At 49.5% G+C, this 19,540-nt stretch overlaps 1 protein-coding gene across 1 annotated transcript in view; it reads right to left on the bottom strand.

Annotated features, from left to right (window-relative positions):
• The window catches only part of slc7a10a (solute carrier family 7 member 10a), a 97,440-nt gene that overhangs the window by 9,608 nt on the left and 68,292 nt on the right, over positions 1–19,540 (bottom strand). Inside the window, exons 8-9 of the mRNA XM_090223377.1 lie at positions 13,317–13,413; positions 4,793–4,942 (exon numbers count right to left, since the gene is read on the bottom strand). Of these exons, the coding sequence (XP_090079503.1) occupies positions 4,793–4,942; positions 13,317–13,413 (247 nt within the window). The remainder of the gene's footprint in view (positions 1–4,792; positions 4,943–13,316; positions 13,414–19,540) is intronic.

Below are 19,540 nucleotides of genomic sequence, written 5' to 3' on the forward strand. Positions count from 1 at the left end.
AGTAGATATAGTAGCAGTAGATATAGTAGCAGATATAGTAGCAGTAGATATAGTAGCAGCAGATATAGTAGCAGTAGATATAGTAGCAGATATAGTAGCAGTAGATATAGTAGCAGCAGATATAGTAGCAGTAGATATAGTAGCAGATATAGTAGCACCAGATATAGTAGCACCAGATATAGTAGCAGTAGATATAGTAGCAGTAGATATAATAGCAGTAGATATAGTAGCAGTAGATATAGTAGCAGATATAGTAGCAGTAGATATAGTAGCAGTAGATATAGTAGCAGTAGATATAGTAGCAGCAGATATAGTAGCAGCAGATATAGTAGCAGTAGATATAGTAGCAGTAGATATAGTAGCACCAGATATAGTAGCAGTAGATATAGTAGCAGTAGATATAGTAGCAGTAGATATAGTAGCAGTAGATATAGTAGCACCAGATATAGTAGCAGTAGATATAGTAGCAGTAGATATAGTAGCAGCAGATATAGTAGCAGATATAGTAGCAGATATAGTAGAACCAGATATAGTAGCAGTAGATATAGTAGCAGTAGATATAGTAGCAGCAGATATAGCAGCAGATATAGTAGCAGTAGATATAGTAGTAGATATAGTATCAGCAGATATAGTAGCAGTAGATATAGTAGCACCAGATATAGTAGCAGCAGATATAGTAGCAGTAGATATAGTAGCAGTAGATATAGTAGCACTAGATATAGTAGCAGTAGATATAGTAGCAGTAGATATAGTAGCAGTAGATATAGTAGCACCAGATATAGTAGCAGTAGATATAGTAGCAGTAGATATAGTAGCAGTAGATATAGTAGCAGCAGATATAGTAGCAGATATAGTAGCAGATATAGTAGCACCAGATATAGTAGCAGTAGATATAGTAGCAGTAGATATAGTAGCAGCAGATATAGCAGCAGATATAGTAGCAGTAGATATAGTAGCAGTAGATATAGTAGCACCAGATATAGTAGCAGCAGATATAGTAGCAGTAGATATAGTAGCAGTAGATATAGTAGCAGTAGATATAGTAGCACCAGATATAGTAGCAGCAGATATAGTAGCAGTAGATATAGTAGCAGTAGATATAGTAGCACCAGATATAGTAGCAGTAGATATAGTAGCAGTAGATATAGTAGCACCAGATATAGTAGCAGCAGATATAGTAGCAGCAGATATAGTAGCACCATATATAGTAGCAGTAGATATAGTAGCAGCAGATATAGTAGCAGCAGATATAGTAGCAGTAGATATAGTAGCAGTAGATATAGTAGCACCAGATATAGTAGCAGATATAGTAGCAGTAGATATAGTAGCAGTAGATATAGTAGCAGCAGATATAGTAGCAGTAGATATAGTAGCACCAGATATAGTAGCAGTAGATATAATAGCAGATATAGTAGCAGCAGATATAGTAGCACCAGATATAGTAGCAGCAGATATAGTAGCACCAGATATAGTAGCAGATATAGTAGCAGTAGATATAGCACCAGATATAGTAGCAGTAGATATAGCAGCAGTAGATATAGCAGCAGATATAGTAGCAGATATAGTAGCAGTAGATATAGCACCAGATATAGTAGCAGTAGATATAGTAGCAGATATAGTAGCAGTAGATATAGTAGCAGTAGATATAGTAGCAGTAGATATAGTAGCAGTAGATATAGTAGCAGATATAGTAGCAGCAGATATAGTAGCAGTAGATATAGCAGCAGTAGATATAGTAGCAGATATAGTAGCAGATATAGTAGCAGTAGATATAGCACCAGATATAGTAGCAGTAGATATAGCAGTAGTAGATATAGCAGCAGATATAGTAGCAGTAGATATAGTAGCATCAGATATAGTAGCAGATATAGTAGCAGCAGATATAGTAGCAGATATAGTAGCACTAGATATAGCAGTAGATATAGTAGCAGTAGATATAGTAGCACCAGATATAGTAGCAGATATAGTAGCAGCAGATATAGTAGCAGATATAGTAGCAGTAGATATAGTAGCAGTAGATATAGTATCAGTAGATATAGTAGCAGCAGATATAGTAGCAGTAGATATAGTAGCACCAGATATAGTAGCACCAGATATAGTAGCACCAGATATAGTAGCAGATATAGTAGCATCAGATATAGTAGCAGTAGATATAGTAGCAGTAGATATAATAGCAGCAGATATAGTAGCAGATATAGTAGCAGTAGATATAGTAGCATCAGATATAGTAGCAGTAGATATAGTAGCATCAGATATAGTAGCAGTAGATATAGTAGATATAGTAGCAGTAGATATAGTAGCAGCAGATATAGTAGCAGATATAGTAGCAGTAGATATAGTAGCAGTAGATATAGTAGCAGTAGATATAGTAGCACCAGATATAGTAGCAGTAGATATAGTAGCAGTAGATATAGTAGCAGTAGATATAGTAGCAGCAGATATAGTAGCAGATATAGTAGCAGATATAGTAGAACCAGATATAGTAGCAGTAGATATAGTAGCAGTAGATATAGTAGCAGCAGATATAGCAGCAGATATAGTAGCAGTAGATATAGTAGTAGATATAGTATCAGCAGATATAGTAGCAGTAGATATAGTAGCACCAGATATAGTAGCAGCAGATATAGTAGCAGTAGATATAGTAGCAGTAGATATAGTAGCACCAGATATAGTAGCAGTAGATATAGTAGCAGTAGATATAGTAGCAGTAGATATAGTAGCAGTAGATATAGTAGCACCAGATATAGTAGCAGTAGATATAGTAGCAGTAGATATAGTAGCAGTAGATATAGTAGCAGCAGATATAGTAGCAGATATAGTAGCAGATATAGTAGCACCAGATATAGTAGCAGTAGATATAGTAGCAGTAGATATAGTAGCAGCAGATATAGCAGCAGATATAGTAGCAGTAGATATAGTAGCAGTAGATATAGTAGCACCAGATATAGTAGCAGCAGATATAGTAGCAGTAGATATAGTAGCAGTAGATATAGTAGCAGTAGATATAGTAGCACCAGATATAGTAGCAGCAGATATAGTAGCAGTAGATATAGTAGCAGTAGATATAGTAGCACCAGATATAGTAGCAGTAGATATAGTAGCAGTAGATATAGTAGCACCAGATATAGTAGCAGCAGATATAGTAGCAGCAGATATAGTAGCACCATATATAGTAGCAGTAGATATAGTAGCAGCAGATATAGTAGCAGCAGATATAGTAGCAGTAGATATAGTAGCAGTAGATATAGTAGCACCAGATATAGTAGCAGATATAGTAGCAGTAGATATAGTAGCAGTAGATATAGTAGCAGCAGATATAGTAGCAGTAGATATAGTAGCACCAGATATAGTAGCAGTAGATATAATAGCAGATATAGTAGCAGCAGATATAGTAGCACCAGATATAGTAGCAGCAGATATAGTAGCACCAGATATAGTAGCAGATATAGTAGCAGTAGATATAGCACCAGATATAGTAGCAGTAGATATAGCAGCAGTAGATATAGCAGCAGATATAGTAGCAGATATAGTAGCAGTAGATATAGCACCAGATATAGTAGCAGTAGATATAGTAGCAGATATAGTAGCAGTAGATATAGTAGCAGTAGATATAGTAGCAGTAGATATAGTAGCAGTAGATATAGTAGCAGATATAGTAGCAGCAGATATAGTAGCAGTAGATATAGCAGCAGTAGATATAGTAGCAGATATAGTAGCAGATATAGTAGCAGTAGATATAGCACCAGATATAGTAGCAGTAGATATAGCAGTAGTAGATATAGCAGCAGATATAGTAGCAGTAGATATAGTAGCATCAGATATAGTAGCAGATATAGTAGCAGCAGATATAGTAGCAGATATAGTAGCACTAGATATAGCAGTAGATATAGTAGCAGTAGATATAGTAGCACCAGATATAGTAGCAGATATAGTAGCAGCAGATATAGTAGCAGATATAGTAGCAGTAGATATAGTAGCAGTAGATATAGTATCAGTAGATATAGTAGCAGCAGATATAGTAGCAGTAGATATAGTAGCACCAGATATAGTAGCACCAGATATAGTAGCACCAGATATAGTAGCAGATATAGTAGCATCAGATATAGTAGCAGTAGATATAGTAGCAGTAGATATAATAGCAGCAGATTTAGTAGCAGATATAGTAGCAGTAGATATAGTAGCATCAGATATAGTAGCAGTAGATATAGTAGCATCAGATATAGTAGCAGTAGATATAGTAGATATAGTAGCAGTAGATATAGTAGCAGCAGATATAGTAGCAGATATAGTAGCAGTAGATATAGTAGCAGTAGATATAGTAGCAGTAGATATAGTAGCAGTAGATATAGTAGATATAGTAGCAGTAGATATAGTAGCAGCAGATATAGTAGCAGATATAGTAGCAGTAGATATAGTAGCAGTAGATATAGTAGCAGCAGATATAGTAGCAGATATAGTAGCAGATATAGTAGCAGATATAGTAGCAGTAGATATAGTAGCATCAGATATAGTAGCAGTAGATATAGTAGCAGTAGATATAGTAGCAGTAGATATAGTAGCAGTAGATATAATAGCATATATAGTAGCAGTAGATATAGTAGCAGTAGATATAGTAGCAGTAGATATAGTAGCACTAGATATAGCAGTAGATATAGTAGCACCAGATATAGTAGCAGTAGATATAGTAGCACTAGATATAGCAGTAGATATAGTAGCAGTAGATATAGTAGCAGTAGATATAGCAGCAGATATAGTAGCAGATATAGTAGCAGCAGATATAGGCCTGCTGTACCTTGATGGGTCGTAGCAGGTTGGGTCTCTTCCAGCGATAGTACAGCAGGCCAGCGATGGTCACTCCATAGGACAGGAAGTTAATAAACGACACATAGTTGATCAGGTTGTGAGTCTCTCCGATACACAGGATCACAATGGTGGCTCCGCACTGTGGAGGAGGAGGAGGGAAGCAGAGGTCAATGAACATAGACATTATACACAAAGCTATATAACACAGCCCTGGGGTTTGGGGCTATAGGAACTAACACAGCCCTGGGGGTTGGGGCTATAGGAACTAGTACAGCCCTGGGGTTTGGGGCTATAGGAACTAGTACAGCCCTGGGGGTTGGGGCTATAGGAACTAGTACAGCCCTGGGGTTTGGGGCTATAGGAACTAACACAGCCCTGGGGTTTGGGGCTATAGGAACTAGTGTAGCCCTGGGGTTTGGGGCTATAGGAACTAACACAGCCCTGGGGTTTGGGGTTATAGGAACTAACACAGCCCTGGGGGTTGGGGCTATAGGAACTAGTACAGCCCTGGGGTTTGGGGCTATAGGAACTAGTACAGCCCTGGGGTTTGGGGCTATAGGAACTAGAACAGCCCTGGGGTTTGGGGCTATAGGAACTAGTACAACCCTGGGGTTTGGGGCTATAGGAACTAACACAGCCCTGGGGTTTGGGGCTATAGGAACTAACACAGCCCTGGGGTTTGGGGCTATAGGAACTAACACAGACCTGGGGTTTGGGGCTATAGGAACTAACACAGCCCTGGGGTTTGGGGCTATAGGAACTAACACAGCCCTGGGGTTTGGGGCTATAGGAACTAACACAGCCCTGGGGTTTGGGACTATAGGAACTAACACAGCCCTGGGGTTTGGGGCTTTAGGAACTAGTGTAGCCCTGGGGTTTGGGGCTATAGGAACTAACACAGCCCTGGGGGTTGGGGCTATAGGAACTAACACAGCCCTGGGGTTTGGGGCTATAGGAACTAGTACAACCCTGGGGTTTGGGGCTATAGGAACTAACACAGCCCTGGGGTTTGGGGCTATAGGAACTAACACAGCCCTGGGGTTTGGGGCTATAGGAACTAACACAGCCCTGGGGTTTGGGGCTATAGGAACTAACACAGCCCTGGGGTTTGGGGCTATAGGAACTAACACAGCCCTGGGGTTTGGGGCTATAGGAACTAACACAGCCCTGGGGTTTGGGGCTATAGGAACTAGTACAACCCTGGGGTTTGGGGCTATAGGAACTAGCACAGCCCTGGGGTTTGGGGCTATAGGAACTAACACAGCCCTGGGGTTTGGGGCCATAGGAACTAACACAGCCCTGGGGTTTGGGGTTATAGGAACTAACACAGCCCTGGGGTTTGGGGCTATAGGAACTAACACAGCCCTGGGGTTTGGGGCTATAGGAACTAACACAGCCCTGGGGTTTGGGGCTATAGGAACTAACACAGCCCTGGGGTTTGGGGCTATAGGAACTAACACAGCCCTGGGGTTTGGGGCTATAGGAACTAGAACAGCCCTGGGGTTTGGGGCTATAGGAACTAACACAGCCCTGGGGTTTGGGGCTATAGGAACTAACACAGCCCTGGGGTTTGGGGCTATAGGAACTAACACAGCCCTGGGGTTTGGGGCTATAGGAACTAACACAGCCCTGGGGTTTGGGGTTATAGGAACTAACACAGCCCTGGGGTTTGGGGCTATAGGAACTAGTACAGCCCTGGGGTTTGGGGCTATAGGAACTAACACAGCCCTGGGGTTTGGGGCTATACGAACTAGTACAACCCTGGGGTTTGGGGCTATAGGAACTAACACAGCCCTGGGGTTTGGGGCTATAGGAACTAACACAGCCCTGGGGTTTGGGGCTATAGGAACTAACACAGCCCTGGGGTTTGGGGCTATAGGAACTAACACAGCCCTGGGGTTTGGGGCTATAGGAACTAACACAGCCCTGGGGTTTGGGGCTATAGGAACTAACACAGCCCTGGGGTTTGGGGCTATAGGAACTAACACAGCCCTGGGGTTTGGGACTATAGGAACTAACACAGCCCTGGGGTTTGGGGCTTTAGGAACTAGTGTAGCCCTGGGGTTTGGGGCTATAGGAACTAACACAGCCCTGGGGGTTGGGGCTATAGGAACTAACACAGCCCTGGGGTTTGGGGCTATAGGAACTAGTACAACCCTGGGGTTTGGGGCTATAGGAACTAACACAGCCCTGGGGTTTGGGGCTATAGGAACTAACACAGCCCTGGGGTTTGGGGCTATAGGAACTAACACAGCCCTGGGGTTTGGGGCTATAGGAACTAGTACAACCCTGGGGTTTGGGGCTATAGGAACTAGCACAGCCCTGGGGTTTGGGGCTATAGGAACTAACACAGCCCTGGGGTTTGGGGCCATAGGAACTAACACAGCCCTGGGGTTTGGGGCTATAGGAACTAACACAGCCCTGGGGTTTGGGGCTATAGGAACTAACACAGCCCTGGGGTTTGGGGCTATAGGAACTAACACAGCCCTGGGGTTTGGGGCTATAGGAACTAACACAGCCCTGGGGTTTGGGGCTATAGGAACTAACACAGCCCTGGGGTTTGGGGCTATAGGAACTAGAACAGCCCTGGGGTTTGGGGCTATAGGAACTAACACAGCCCTGGGGTTTGGGGCTATAGGAACTAACACAGCCCTGGGGTTTGGGGCTATAGGAACTAACACAGCCCTGGGGTTTGGGGCTATAGGAACTAACACAGCCCTGGGGTTTGGGGTTATAGGAACTAACACAGCCCTGGGGTTTGGGGCTATAGGAACTAGTACAGCCCTGGGGTTTGGGGCTATAGGAACTAACACAGCCCTGGGGTTTGGGGCTATAGGAACTAGTACAACCCTGGGGTTTGGGGCTATAGGAACTAACACAGCCCTGGGGTTTGGGGTTATAGGAACTAACACAGCCCTGGGGTTTGGGGCTATAGGAACTAGTACAGCCCTGGGGTTTGGGGCTATAGGAACTAACACAGCCCTGGGGTTTGGGACTATAGGAACTAACACAGCCCTGGGGTTTGGGGCTATAGGAACTAACACAGCCCTGGGGTTTGGGGCTATAGGAACTAACACAGCCCTGGGGTTTGGGGCTATAGGAACTAGTACAACCCTGGGGTTTAGGGCTATAGGAACTAACACAGCCCTGGGGTTTGGGGCTATAGGAACTAACACAGCCCTGGGGTTTGGGGCTATAGGAACTAACACAGCCCTGGGGTTTGGGGCTATAGGAACTAGTACAACCCTGGGGTTTGGGGCTATAGGAACTAGCACAGCCCTGGAGTTTGGGGCTATAGGAACTAACACAGCCCTGGGGTTTGGGACCATAGGAACTAACACAGCCCTGGGGTTTGGGGCTATAGGAACTAACACAGCCCTGGGGTTTGGGGCTATAGGAACTAACACAGCCCTGGGGTTTGGGGCTATAGGAACTAACACAGCCCTGGGGTTTGGGGCTATAGGAACTAACACAGCCCTGGGGTTTGGGGCTATAGGAACTAACACAGCCCTGGGGTTTGGGGCTATAGGAACTAGAACAGCCCTGGGGTTTGGGGCTATAGGAACTAACACAGCCCTGGGGTTTGGGGCTATAGGAACTAACACAGCCCTGGGGTTTGGGGCTATAGGAACTAACACAGCCCTAGGGTTTGGGGCTATAGGAACTAACACAGCCCTGGGGTTTGGGGTTATAGGAACTAACACAGCCCTGGGGTTTGGGGCTATAGGAACTAGTACAGCCCTGGGGTTTGGGGCTATAGGAACTAACACAGCCCTGGGGTTTGGGGCTATAGGAACTAGTACAACCCTGGGGTTTGGGGCTATAGGAACTAACACAGCCCTGGGGTTTGGGGTTATAGGAACTAACACAGCCCTGGGGTTTGGGGCTATAGGAACTAGTACAGCCCTGGGGTTTGGGGCTATAGGAACTAACACAGCCCTGGGGTTTGGGACTATAGGAACTAACACAGCCCTGGGGTTTGGGGCTATAGGAACTAACACAGCCCTGGGGTTTGGGGCTATAGGAACTAACACAGCCCTGGGGTTTGGGGCTATAGGAACTAACACAGCCCTGGGGTTTGGGGCTATAGGAACTAACACAGCCCTGGGGTTTGGGGCTATAGGAACTAGTACAGCCCTGGGGGTTGGGGCTATAGGAACTAACACAGCCCTGGGGTTTGGGGCTATAGGAACTAACACAGCCCTGGGGTTTGGGGCTATAGGAACTAACACAGCCCTGGGGTTTGGGGCTATAGGAACTAACACAGCCCTGGGGTTTGGGGTTATAGGAACTAACACAGCCCTGGGGTTTGGGGCTATAGGAACTAGTACAGCCCTGGGGTTTGGGGCTATAGGAACTAACACAGCCCTGGGGTTTGGGGCTATAGGAACTAGTACAACCCTGGGGTTTGGGGCTATAGGAACTAGCACAGCCCTGGGGTTTGGGGCTATAGGAACTAACACAGCCCTGGGGTTTGGGGCCATAGGAACTAACACAGCCCTGGGGTTTGGGGCTATAGGAACTAACACAGCCCTGGGGTTTGGGGCTATAGGAACTAGTACAGCCCTGGGGTTTGGGGCTATAGGAACTAACACAGCCCTGGGGTTTGGGGCTATAGGAACTAACACAGCCCTGGGGTTTGGGGCTATAGGAACTAGTACAGCCCTGGGGTTTGGGGCTATAGGAACTAGTACAGCCCTGGGGTTTGGGGTTATAGGAACTAACACAGCCTTGGGGTTTGGGGCTATAGGAACTAACACAGCCCTGGGGTTTGGGGCTATAGGAACTAACACAGCCCTGGGGTTTGGGGCTATAGGAACTAACACAGCCCTGGGGTTTGGGGCTATAGGAACTAACACAGCCCTGGGGTTTGGGGTTATAGGAACTAGAACAGCCCTGGGGTTTGGGGCTATAGGAACTAACACAGCCCTGGGGTTTGGGGCTATAGGAACTAACACAGCCCTGGGGTTTGGGGCTATAGGAACTAACACAGCCCTGGGGTTTGGGGCTATAGGAACTAACACAGCCCTGGGGTTTGGGACTATAGGAACTAACACAGCCCTGGGGTTTGGGGCTTTAGGAACTAGTGTAGCCCTGGGGTTTGGGGCTATAGGAACTAACACAGCCCTGGGGGTTGGGGCTATAGGAACTAACACAGCCCTGGGGTTTGGGGCTATAGGAACTAGTACAACCCTGGGGTTTGGGGCTATAGGAACTAACACAGCCCTGGGGTTTGGGGCTATAGGAACTAACACAGCCCTGGGGTTTGGGGCTATAGGAACTAACACAGCCCTGGGGTTTGGGGCTATAGGAACTAGTACAACCCTGGGGTTTGGGGCTATAGGAACTAGCACAGCCCTGGGGTTTGGGGCTATAGGAACTAACACAGCCCTGGGGTTTGGGGCCATAGGAACTAACACAGCCCTGGGGTTTGGGGCTATAGGAACTAACACAGCCCTGGGGTTTGGGGCTATAGGAACTAACACAGCCCTGGGGTTTGGGGCTATAGGAACTAACACAGCCCTGGGGTTTGGGGCTATAGGAACTAACACAGCCCTGGGGTTTGGGGCTATAGGAACTAACACAGCCCTGGGGTTTGGGGCTATAGGAACTAGAACAGCCCTGGGGTTTGGGGCTATAGGAACTAACACAGCCCTGGGGTTTGGGGCTATAGGAACTAACACAGCCCTGGGGTTTGGGGCTATAGGAACTAACACAGCCCTGGGGTTTGGGGCTATAGGAACTAACACAGCCCTGGGGTTTGGGGTTATAGGAACTAACACAGCCCTGGGGTTTGGGGCTATAGGAACTAGTACAGCCCTGGGGTTTGGGGCTATAGGAACTAACACAGCCCTGGGGTTTGGGGCTATAGGAACTAGTACAACCCTGGGGTTTGGGGCTATAGGAACTAACACAGCCCTGGGGTTTGGGGTTATAGGAACTAACACAGCCCTGGGGTTTGGGGCTATAGGAACTAGTACAGCCCTGGGGTTTGGGGCTATAGGAACTAACACAGCCCTGGGGTTTGGGACTATAGGAACTAACACAGCCCTGGGGTTTGGGGCTATAGGAACTAACACAGCCCTGGGGTTTGGGGCTATAGGAACTAACACAGCCCTGGGGTTTGGGGCTATAGGAACTAGTACAACCCTGGGGTTTAGGGCTATAGGAACTAACACAGCCCTGGGGTTTGGGGCTATAGGAACTAACACAGCCCTGGGGTTTGGGGCTATAGGAACTAACACAGCCCTGGGGTTTGGGGCTATAGGAACTAGTACAACCCTGGGGTTTGGGGCTATAGGAACTAGCACAGCCCTGGAGTTTGGGGCTATAGGAACTAACACAGCCCTGGGGTTTGGGACCATAGGAACTAACACAGCCCTGGGGTTTGGGGCTATAGGAACTAACACAGCCCTGGGGTTTGGGGCTATAGGAACTAACACAGCCCTGGGGTTTGGGGCTATAGGAACTAACACAGCCCTGGGGTTTGGGGCTATAGGAACTAACACAGCCCTGGGGTTTGGGGCTATAGGAACTAACACAGCCCTGGGGTTTGGGGCTATAGGAACTAGAACAGCCCTGGGGTTTGGGGCTATAGGAACTAACACAGCCCTGGGGTTTGGGGCTATAGGAACTAACACAGCCCTGGGGTTTGGGGCTATAGGAACTAACACAGCCCTAGGGTTTGGGGCTATAGGAACTAACACAGCCCTGGGGTTTGGGGTTATAGGAACTAACACAGCCCTGGGGTTTGGGGCTATAGGAACTAGTACAGCCCTGGGGTTTGGGGCTATAGGAACTAACACAGCCCTGGGGTTTGGGGCTATAGGAACTAGTACAACCCTGGGGTTTGGGGCTATAGGAACTAACACAGCCCTGGGGTTTGGGGTTATAGGAACTAACACAGCCCTGGGGTTTGGGGCTATAGGAACTAGTACAGCCCTGGGGTTTGGGGCTATAGGAACTAACACAGCCCTGGGGTTTGGGACTATAGGAACTAACACAGCCCTGGGGTTTGGGGCTATAGGAACTAACACAGCCCTGGGGTTTGGGGCTATAGGAACTAACACAGCCCTGGGGTTTGGGGCTATAGGAACTAACACAGCCCTGGGGTTTGGGGCTATAGGAACTAACACAGCCCTGGGGTTTGGGGCTATAGGAACTAGTACAGCCCTGGGGGTTGGGGCTATAGGAACTAACACAGCCCTGGGGTTTGGGGCTATAGGAACTAACACAGCCCTGGGGTTTGGGGCTATAGGAACTAACACAGCCCTGGGGTTTGGGGCTATAGGAACTAACACAGCCCTGGGGTTTGGGGTTATAGGAACTAACACAGCCCTGGGGTTTGGGGCTATAGGAACTAGTACAGCCCTGGGGTTTGGGGCTATAGGAACTAACACAGCCCTGGGGTTTGGGGCTATAGGAACTAGTACAACCCTGGGGTTTGGGGCTATAGGAACTAGCACAGCCCTGGGGTTTGGGGCTATAGGAACTAACACAGCCCTGGGGTTTGGGGCCATAGGAACTAACACAGCCCTGGGGTTTGGGGCTATAGGAACTAACACAGCCCTGGGGTTTGGGGCTATAGGAACTAGTACAGCCCTGGGGTTTGGGGCTATAGGAACTAACACAGCCCTGGGGTTTGGGGCTATAGGAACTAACACAGCCCTGGGGTTTGGGGCTATAGGAACTAGTACAGCCCTGGGGTTTGGGGCTATAGGAACTAGTACAGCCCTGGGGTTTGGGGTTATAGGAACTAACACAGCCTTGGGGTTTGGGGCTATAGGAACTAACACAGCCCTGGGGTTTGGGGCTATAGGAACTAACACAGCCCTGGGGTTTGGGGCTATAGGAACTAACACAGCCCTGGGGTTTGGGGCTATAGGAACTAACACAGCCCTGGGGTTTGGGGTTATAGGAACTAGAACAGCCCTGGGGTTTGGGGCTATAGGAACTAACACAGCCCTGGGGTTTGGGGCTATAGGAACTAACACAGCCCTGGGGTTTGGGGCTATAGGAACTAACACAGCCCTGGGGTTTGGGGCTATAGGAACTAGTGTATCCCTGGGGTTTGGGGCTATAGGAACTGTGGGCAAATGCAGGCAAGAATGGGGCTAATTTACACAGACTAGCAGAGCGGGAATAGGGTCACAATAACTTACATAGACTAGCAGAGTGGGAATAGGGGCACAATAACTTACACAAACTAGCAGAGTGGGAATAGGAGCACAATAACTTACACAGACTAGCAGAGTGGGAATAGGGGCACAATAACTTACACAGACTAGCAGAGTGGGAATAGGGGCACAGTAACTTACACAGACTAGCAGAGTGGGAATAGGGGCACAATAACTTACACAGACTAGCAGAGCGGGAATAGGGGCACAGTAACTTACACAGACTAGCAGAGTGGGAATAGGGGCACAGTAACTTACACAGACTAGCAGAGTGGGAATAGGGGCACAGTAATTTACACAGACTAGCAGAGTGGGAATAGGGGCACAGTAACTTACACAGACTAGCAGAGCGGGAATAGGGGTGCAGTTTTTCAGGTGGATCATGGCCAACAGGTAAGGCAGGTGACCCTCTCTGGCTCCAGAGAAACACAACCTGGGGAGGAAAAGAACCACAGCGTTTGGTGTCTATGGAGTTGGAGAGTGATGCCAGCAACACCAGGGTTATGGGTTGGAGAGTGATGCCAGCAACACCAGGGTTGGAGAGTGATGCCAGCAACAACAGGGTTGGAGAGTGATGCCAGCAACACCAGGTTTGGAGAGTGATGCCAGCAACACCAGGGTTGGAGAGTGATGCCAGCAACAACAGGGTTGGAGAGTGATGCCAGCAACACCAGGGCTGGAGAGTGATGCCAGCAACAACAGGGTTGGAGAGTGATGCCAGCAACACCAGGGTTGGAGAGTGATGCCAGCAACAACAGGGTTGGAGAGTGATGCCAGCAACAACAGGGTTGGAGAGTGATGCCAGCAACAACAGGGTTGGAGAGTGATGCCAGCAACAACAGAGTTGGAGAGTGATGCCAGCAACAACAGGGTTGGAGAGTGATGCCAGCAACACCAGGGTTGGAGAGTGATGCCAGCAACAACAGGGTTGGAGAGTGATGCCAGCAACAACAGGGTTGGAGAGTGATGCCAGCAACACCAGGGTTGGAGAGTGATGCCAGCAACAACAGGGTTGGAGAGTGATGCCAGCAACAACAGGGTTGGAGAGTGATGCCAGCAACAACAGGGTTGGAGAGTGATGCCAGCAACAACAGGGTTGGAGAGTGATGCCAGCAACAACAGGGTTGTGGGTTGGAGAGTGATGCCAGCAACACCAGGGTTGGAGAGTGATGCCAGCAACAACAGGGTTGGAGAGTGATGCCAGCAACAACAGGGTTGGAGAGTGATGCCATTAACACCAGGGTTGGAGAGTGATGCCAGCAACAACAGGGTTGGAGAGTGATGCCAGCAACAACAGGGTTGGAGAGTGATGCCAGCAACACCAGGGTTGGAGAGTGATGCCAGCAACAACAGGGTTGGAGAGTGACGCCAGCAACACCAGGGTTGGAGAGTGATGCCAGCAACACCAGGGTTGTGGGTTGGAGAGTGATGCCAGCAACAACAGGGTTGGAGAGTGATGCCAGCAACAACAGGGTTGGCGAGTGATGCCAGCAACAACAGGGTTGGAGAGTGATGCCAGCAACAACAGGGTTGGAGAGTGATGCCAGCAACAACAGGGTTGGAGAGTGATGCCAGCAACAACAGAGTTGGAGAGTGATGCCAGCAACAACAGGGTTTGAGAGTGATGCCAGCAACACCAGGGTTGGAGAGTGATGCCAGCAACAACAGGGTTGGAGAGTGATGTCAGCAACAACAGGGTTGGAGAGTGATGCCAGCAACACCAGGGTTGGAGAGTGATGCCAGCAACAACAGGGTTGGAGAGTGATGCCAGCAACACCAGGGTTGGAGAGTGATGCCAGCAACAACAGGGTTGGAGAGTGATGCCAGCAACACCAGGGCTGGAGAGTGATGCCAGCAACAACAGGGTTGGAGAGTGATGCCAGCAACACCAGGGTTGGAGAGTGATGCCAGCAACAACAGGGTTGGAGAGTGATGCCAGCAACAACAGGGTTGGAGAGTGATGCCAGCAACACCAGGGTTGGAGAGTGATGCCAGCAACAACAGGGTTGGAGAGTGATGCCAGCAACAACAGGGTTGTGGGTTGGAGAGTGATGCCAGCAACACCAGGGTTGGAGAGTGATGCCAGCAACAACAGGGTTGGAGAGTGATGCCAGCAACAACAGGGTTGGAGAGTGATGCCAGCAACACCAGGGTTGTGGGTTGGAGAGTGATGCCAGCAACACCAGGGTTGTGGGTTGGAGAGTGATGCCAGCAACAAAAGGGTTGGAGAGTGATGCCAGCAACAACAGGGTTGGAGAGTGATGCCAGCAACAACAGGGTTGGAGAGTGATGCCAGCAACACCAGGGTTGGAGAGTGATGCCAGCAACAACAGGGTTGGAGAGTGATGCCAGCAACAACAGGGTTGGAGAGTGATGCCAGCAACAACAGGGTTGGAGAGTGATTCCAGCAACACCAGGGTTGGAGAGTGATGCCAGCAACAACAGGGTTGGAGAGTGATGCCAGCAACAACAGGGTTGTGGGTTGGAGAGTGATGCCAGCAACACCAGGGTTGGAGAGTGATGCCAGCAACAACAGGGTTGGAGAGTGATGCCAGCAACAACAGGGTTGGAGAGTGATGCCAGCAACACCAGGGTTGTGGGTTGGAGAGTGATGCCAGCAACACCAGGGTTGTGGGTTGGAGAGTGATGCCAGCAACAAAAGGGTTGGAGAGTGGTGCCAGCAACAACAGGGTTGGAGAGTGATGCCAGCAACAACAGGGTTGGAGAGTGATGCCAGCAACACCAGGGTTGGAGAGTGATGCCAGCAACAACAGGGTTGGAGAGTGATGCCAGCAACAACAGGGTTGGAGAGTGATGCCAGCAACACCAGGGTTGGAGAGTGATGCCAGCAACAACAGGGTTGGAGAGTGATGCCAGCAACAACAGGGTTGTGGGTTGGAGAGTGATGCCAGCAACAGCAGGGTTGGAGAGTGATGCCAGCAACAACAGGGTTGGAGAGTGATGCCAGCAACAACAGGGTTGGAGAGTGATGCCAGCAACACCAGGGTTGTGGGTTGGAGAGTGATGCCAGCAACACCAGGGTTGTGGGCTGGAGAGTGATGCCAGCAACACCAGGGCTGGAGAGTGATGCCAGCAACACCAGGGTTATGGGTTGGAGACTGATGCCAGCAACACCAGGGTTGGAGAGTGATACCAGCAACACCAGGGTTATGGGTTGGAGAGTGATGCCAGCAACAACAGGGTTGGAGAGTGATGCCAGCAACACCAGGGTTATGGGTTGGAGAGTGATGCCAGCAACACCAGGGTTGGAGAGTGATGCCAGCAACACCAGGGTTGGAGAGTGATGCCAGCAACAACAGGGTTGAGGGTTGGAGAGTGATGCCAGCAACACCAGGGTTATGGGTTGGAGAGTGATGCCAGCAACAACAGGGTTGGAGAGTGATGCCAGCAACAACAGGGTTGGAGAGTGATGCCAGCAACACCAGGGCTGGAGAGTGATGCCAGCAACAACAGGGTTGGAGAGTGATGCCAGCAACACCAGGGTTGGAGAGTGATGCCAGCAACAACAGGGTTGGAGAGTGATGCCAGCAACACCAGGGTTGGAGAGTGATGCCAGCAACAACAGAGTTGGAGAGTGATGCCAGCAACAACAGGGTTGGAGAGTGATGCCAGCAACACCAGGGTTGGAGAGTGATGCCAGCAACAACAGGGTTGGAGAGTGATGCCAGCAACAACAGGGTTGGAGAGTGATGCCAGCAACACCAGGGTTGGAGAGTGATGCCAGCAACAACAGGGTTGGAGAGTGATGCCAGCAACAACAGGGTTGGAGAGTGATGCCAGCAACAACAGGGTTGGAGAGTGATGCCAGCAACAACAGGGTTGGAGAGTGATGCCAGCAACAACAGGGTTGTGGGTTGGAGAGTGATGCCAGCAACACCAGGGTTGGAGAGTGATGCCAGCAACAACAGGGTTGGAGAGTGATGCCAGCAACAACAGGGTTGGAGAGTGATGCCATTAACACCAGGGTTGGAGAGTGATGCCAGCAACAACAGGGTTGGAGAGTGATGCCAGCAACAACAGGGTTGGAGAGTGATGCCAGCAACACCAGGGTTGGAGAGTGATGCCAGCAACAACAGGGTTGGAGAGTGACGCCAGCAACACCAGGGTTGGAGAGTGATGCCAGCAACACCAGGGTTGTGGGTTGGAGAGTGATGCCAGCAACAACAGGGTTGGAGAGTGATGCCAGCAACAACAGGGTTGGAGAGTGATGCCAGCAACAACAGGGTTGGAGAGTGATGCCAGCAACAACAGGGTTGGAGAGTGATGCCAGCAACAACAGGGTTGGAGAGTGATGCCAGCAACAACAGAGTTGGAGAGTGATGCCAGCAACAACAGGGTTTGAGAGTGATGCCAGCAACACCAGGGTTGGAGAGTGATGCCAGCAACAACAGGGTTGGAGAGTGATGCCAGCAACAACAGGGTTGGAGAGTGATGCCAGCAACACCAGGGTTGGAGAGTGATGCCAGCAACAACAGGGTTGGAGAGTGATGCCAGCAACACCAGGGTTGGAGAGTGATGCCAGCAACAACAGGGTTGGAGAGTGATGCCAGCAACACCAGGGCTGGAGAGTGATGCCAGCAACAACAGGGTTGGAGAGTGATGCCAGCAACACCAGGGTTGGAGAGTGATGCCAGCAACAACAGGGTTGGAGAGTGATGCCAGCAACAACAGGGTTGGAGAGTGATGCCAGCAACACCAGGGTTGGAGAGTGATGCCAGCAACAACAGGGTTGGAGAGTGATGCCAGCAACAACAGGGTTGTGGGTTGGAGAGTGATGCCAGCAACACCAGGGTTGGAGAGTGATGCCAGCAACAACAGGGTTGGAGAGTGATGCCAGCAACAACAGGGTTGGAGAGTGATGCCAGCAACACCAGGGTTGTGGGTTGGAGAGTGATGCCAGCAACACCAGGGTTGTGGGTTGGAGAGTGATGCCAGCAACAAAAGGGTTGGAGAGTGATGCCAGCAACAACAGGGTTGGAGAGTGATGCCAGCAACAACAGGGTTGGAGAGTGATGCCAGCAACACCAGGGTTGGAGAGTGATGCCAGCAACAACAGGGTTGGAGAGTGATGCCAGCAACAACAGGGTTGGAGAGTGATGCCAGCAACAACAGGGTTGGAGAGTGATTCCAGCAACACCAGGGTTGGAGAGTGATGCCAGCAACAACAGGGTTGGAGAGTGATGCCAGCAACAACAGGGTTGTGGGTTGGAGAGTGATGCCAGCAACACCAGGGTTGGAGAGTGATGCCAGCAACAACAGGGTTGGAGAGTGATGCCAGCAACAACAGGGTTGGAGAGTGATGCCAGCAACACCAGGGTTGTGGGTTGGAGAGTGATGCCAGCAACACCAGGGTTGTGGGTTGGAGAGTGATGCCAGCAACAAAAGGGTTGGAGAGTGGTGCCAGCAACAACAGGGTTGGAGAGTGATGCCAGCAACAACAGGGTTGGAGAGTGATGCCAGCAACACCAGGGTTGGAGAGTGATGCCAGCAACAACAGGGTTGGAGAGTGATGCCAGCAACAACAGGGTTGGAGAGTGATGCCAGCAACACCAGGGTTGGAGAGTGATGCCAGCAACAACAGGGTTGGAGAGTGATGCCAGCAACAACAGGGTTGTGGGTTGGAGAGTGATGCCAGCAACAGCAGGGTTGGAGAGTGATGCCAGCAACAACAGGGTTGGAGAGTGATGCCAGCAACAACAGGGTTGGAGAGTGATGCCAGCAACACCAGGGTTGTGGGTTGGAGAGTGATGCCAGCAACACCAGGGTTGTGGGCTGGAGAGTGATGCCAGCAACACCAGCGCTGGAGAGTGATGCCAGCAACACCAGGGTTATGGGTTGGAGACTGATGCCAGCAACACCAGGGTTGGAGAGTGATACCAGCAACACCAGGGTTATGGGTTGGAGAGTGATGCCAGCAACAACAGGGTTGGAGAGTGATGCCAGCAACACCAGGGTTATGGGTTGGAGAGTGATGCCAGCAACACCAGGGTTGGAGAGTGATGCCAGCAACACCAGGGTTGGAGAGTGATGCCAGCAACAACAGGGTTGAGGGTTGGAGAGTGATGCCAGCAACACCAGGGTTATGGGTTGGAGAGTGATGCCAGCAACAACAGGGTTGGAGAGTGATGCCAGCAACAACAGGGTTGGAGAGTGATGCCAGCAACACCAGGGCTGGAGAGTGATGCCAGCAACAACAGGGTTGGAGAGTGATGCCAGCAACACCAGGGTTGGAGAGTGATGCCAGCAACAACAGGGTTGGAGAGTGATGCCAGCAACACCAGGGTTGGAGAGTGATGCCAGCAACAACAGGGTTGGAGAGTGATGCCAGCAACACCAGGGCTGGAGAGTGATGCCAGCAACAACAGGGTTGGAGAGTGATGCCAGCAACACCAGGGTTGGAGAGTGATGCCAGCAACAACAGGGTTGGAGAGTGATGCCAGCAACAACAGGGTTGTGGGTTGGAGAGTGATGCCAGCAACAGCAGGGTTGGAGAGTGATGCCAGCAACAACAGGGTTGGAGAGTGATGCCAGCAACACCA

This window comes from Oncorhynchus mykiss, chromosome 26 (assembly GCF_057628025.1).
Source record: "Oncorhynchus mykiss isolate SJ-2025 chromosome 26, ASM5762802v1, whole genome shotgun sequence".
NCBI classification, from domain to species: domain Eukaryota; kingdom Metazoa; phylum Chordata; class Actinopteri; order Salmoniformes; family Salmonidae; genus Oncorhynchus; species Oncorhynchus mykiss.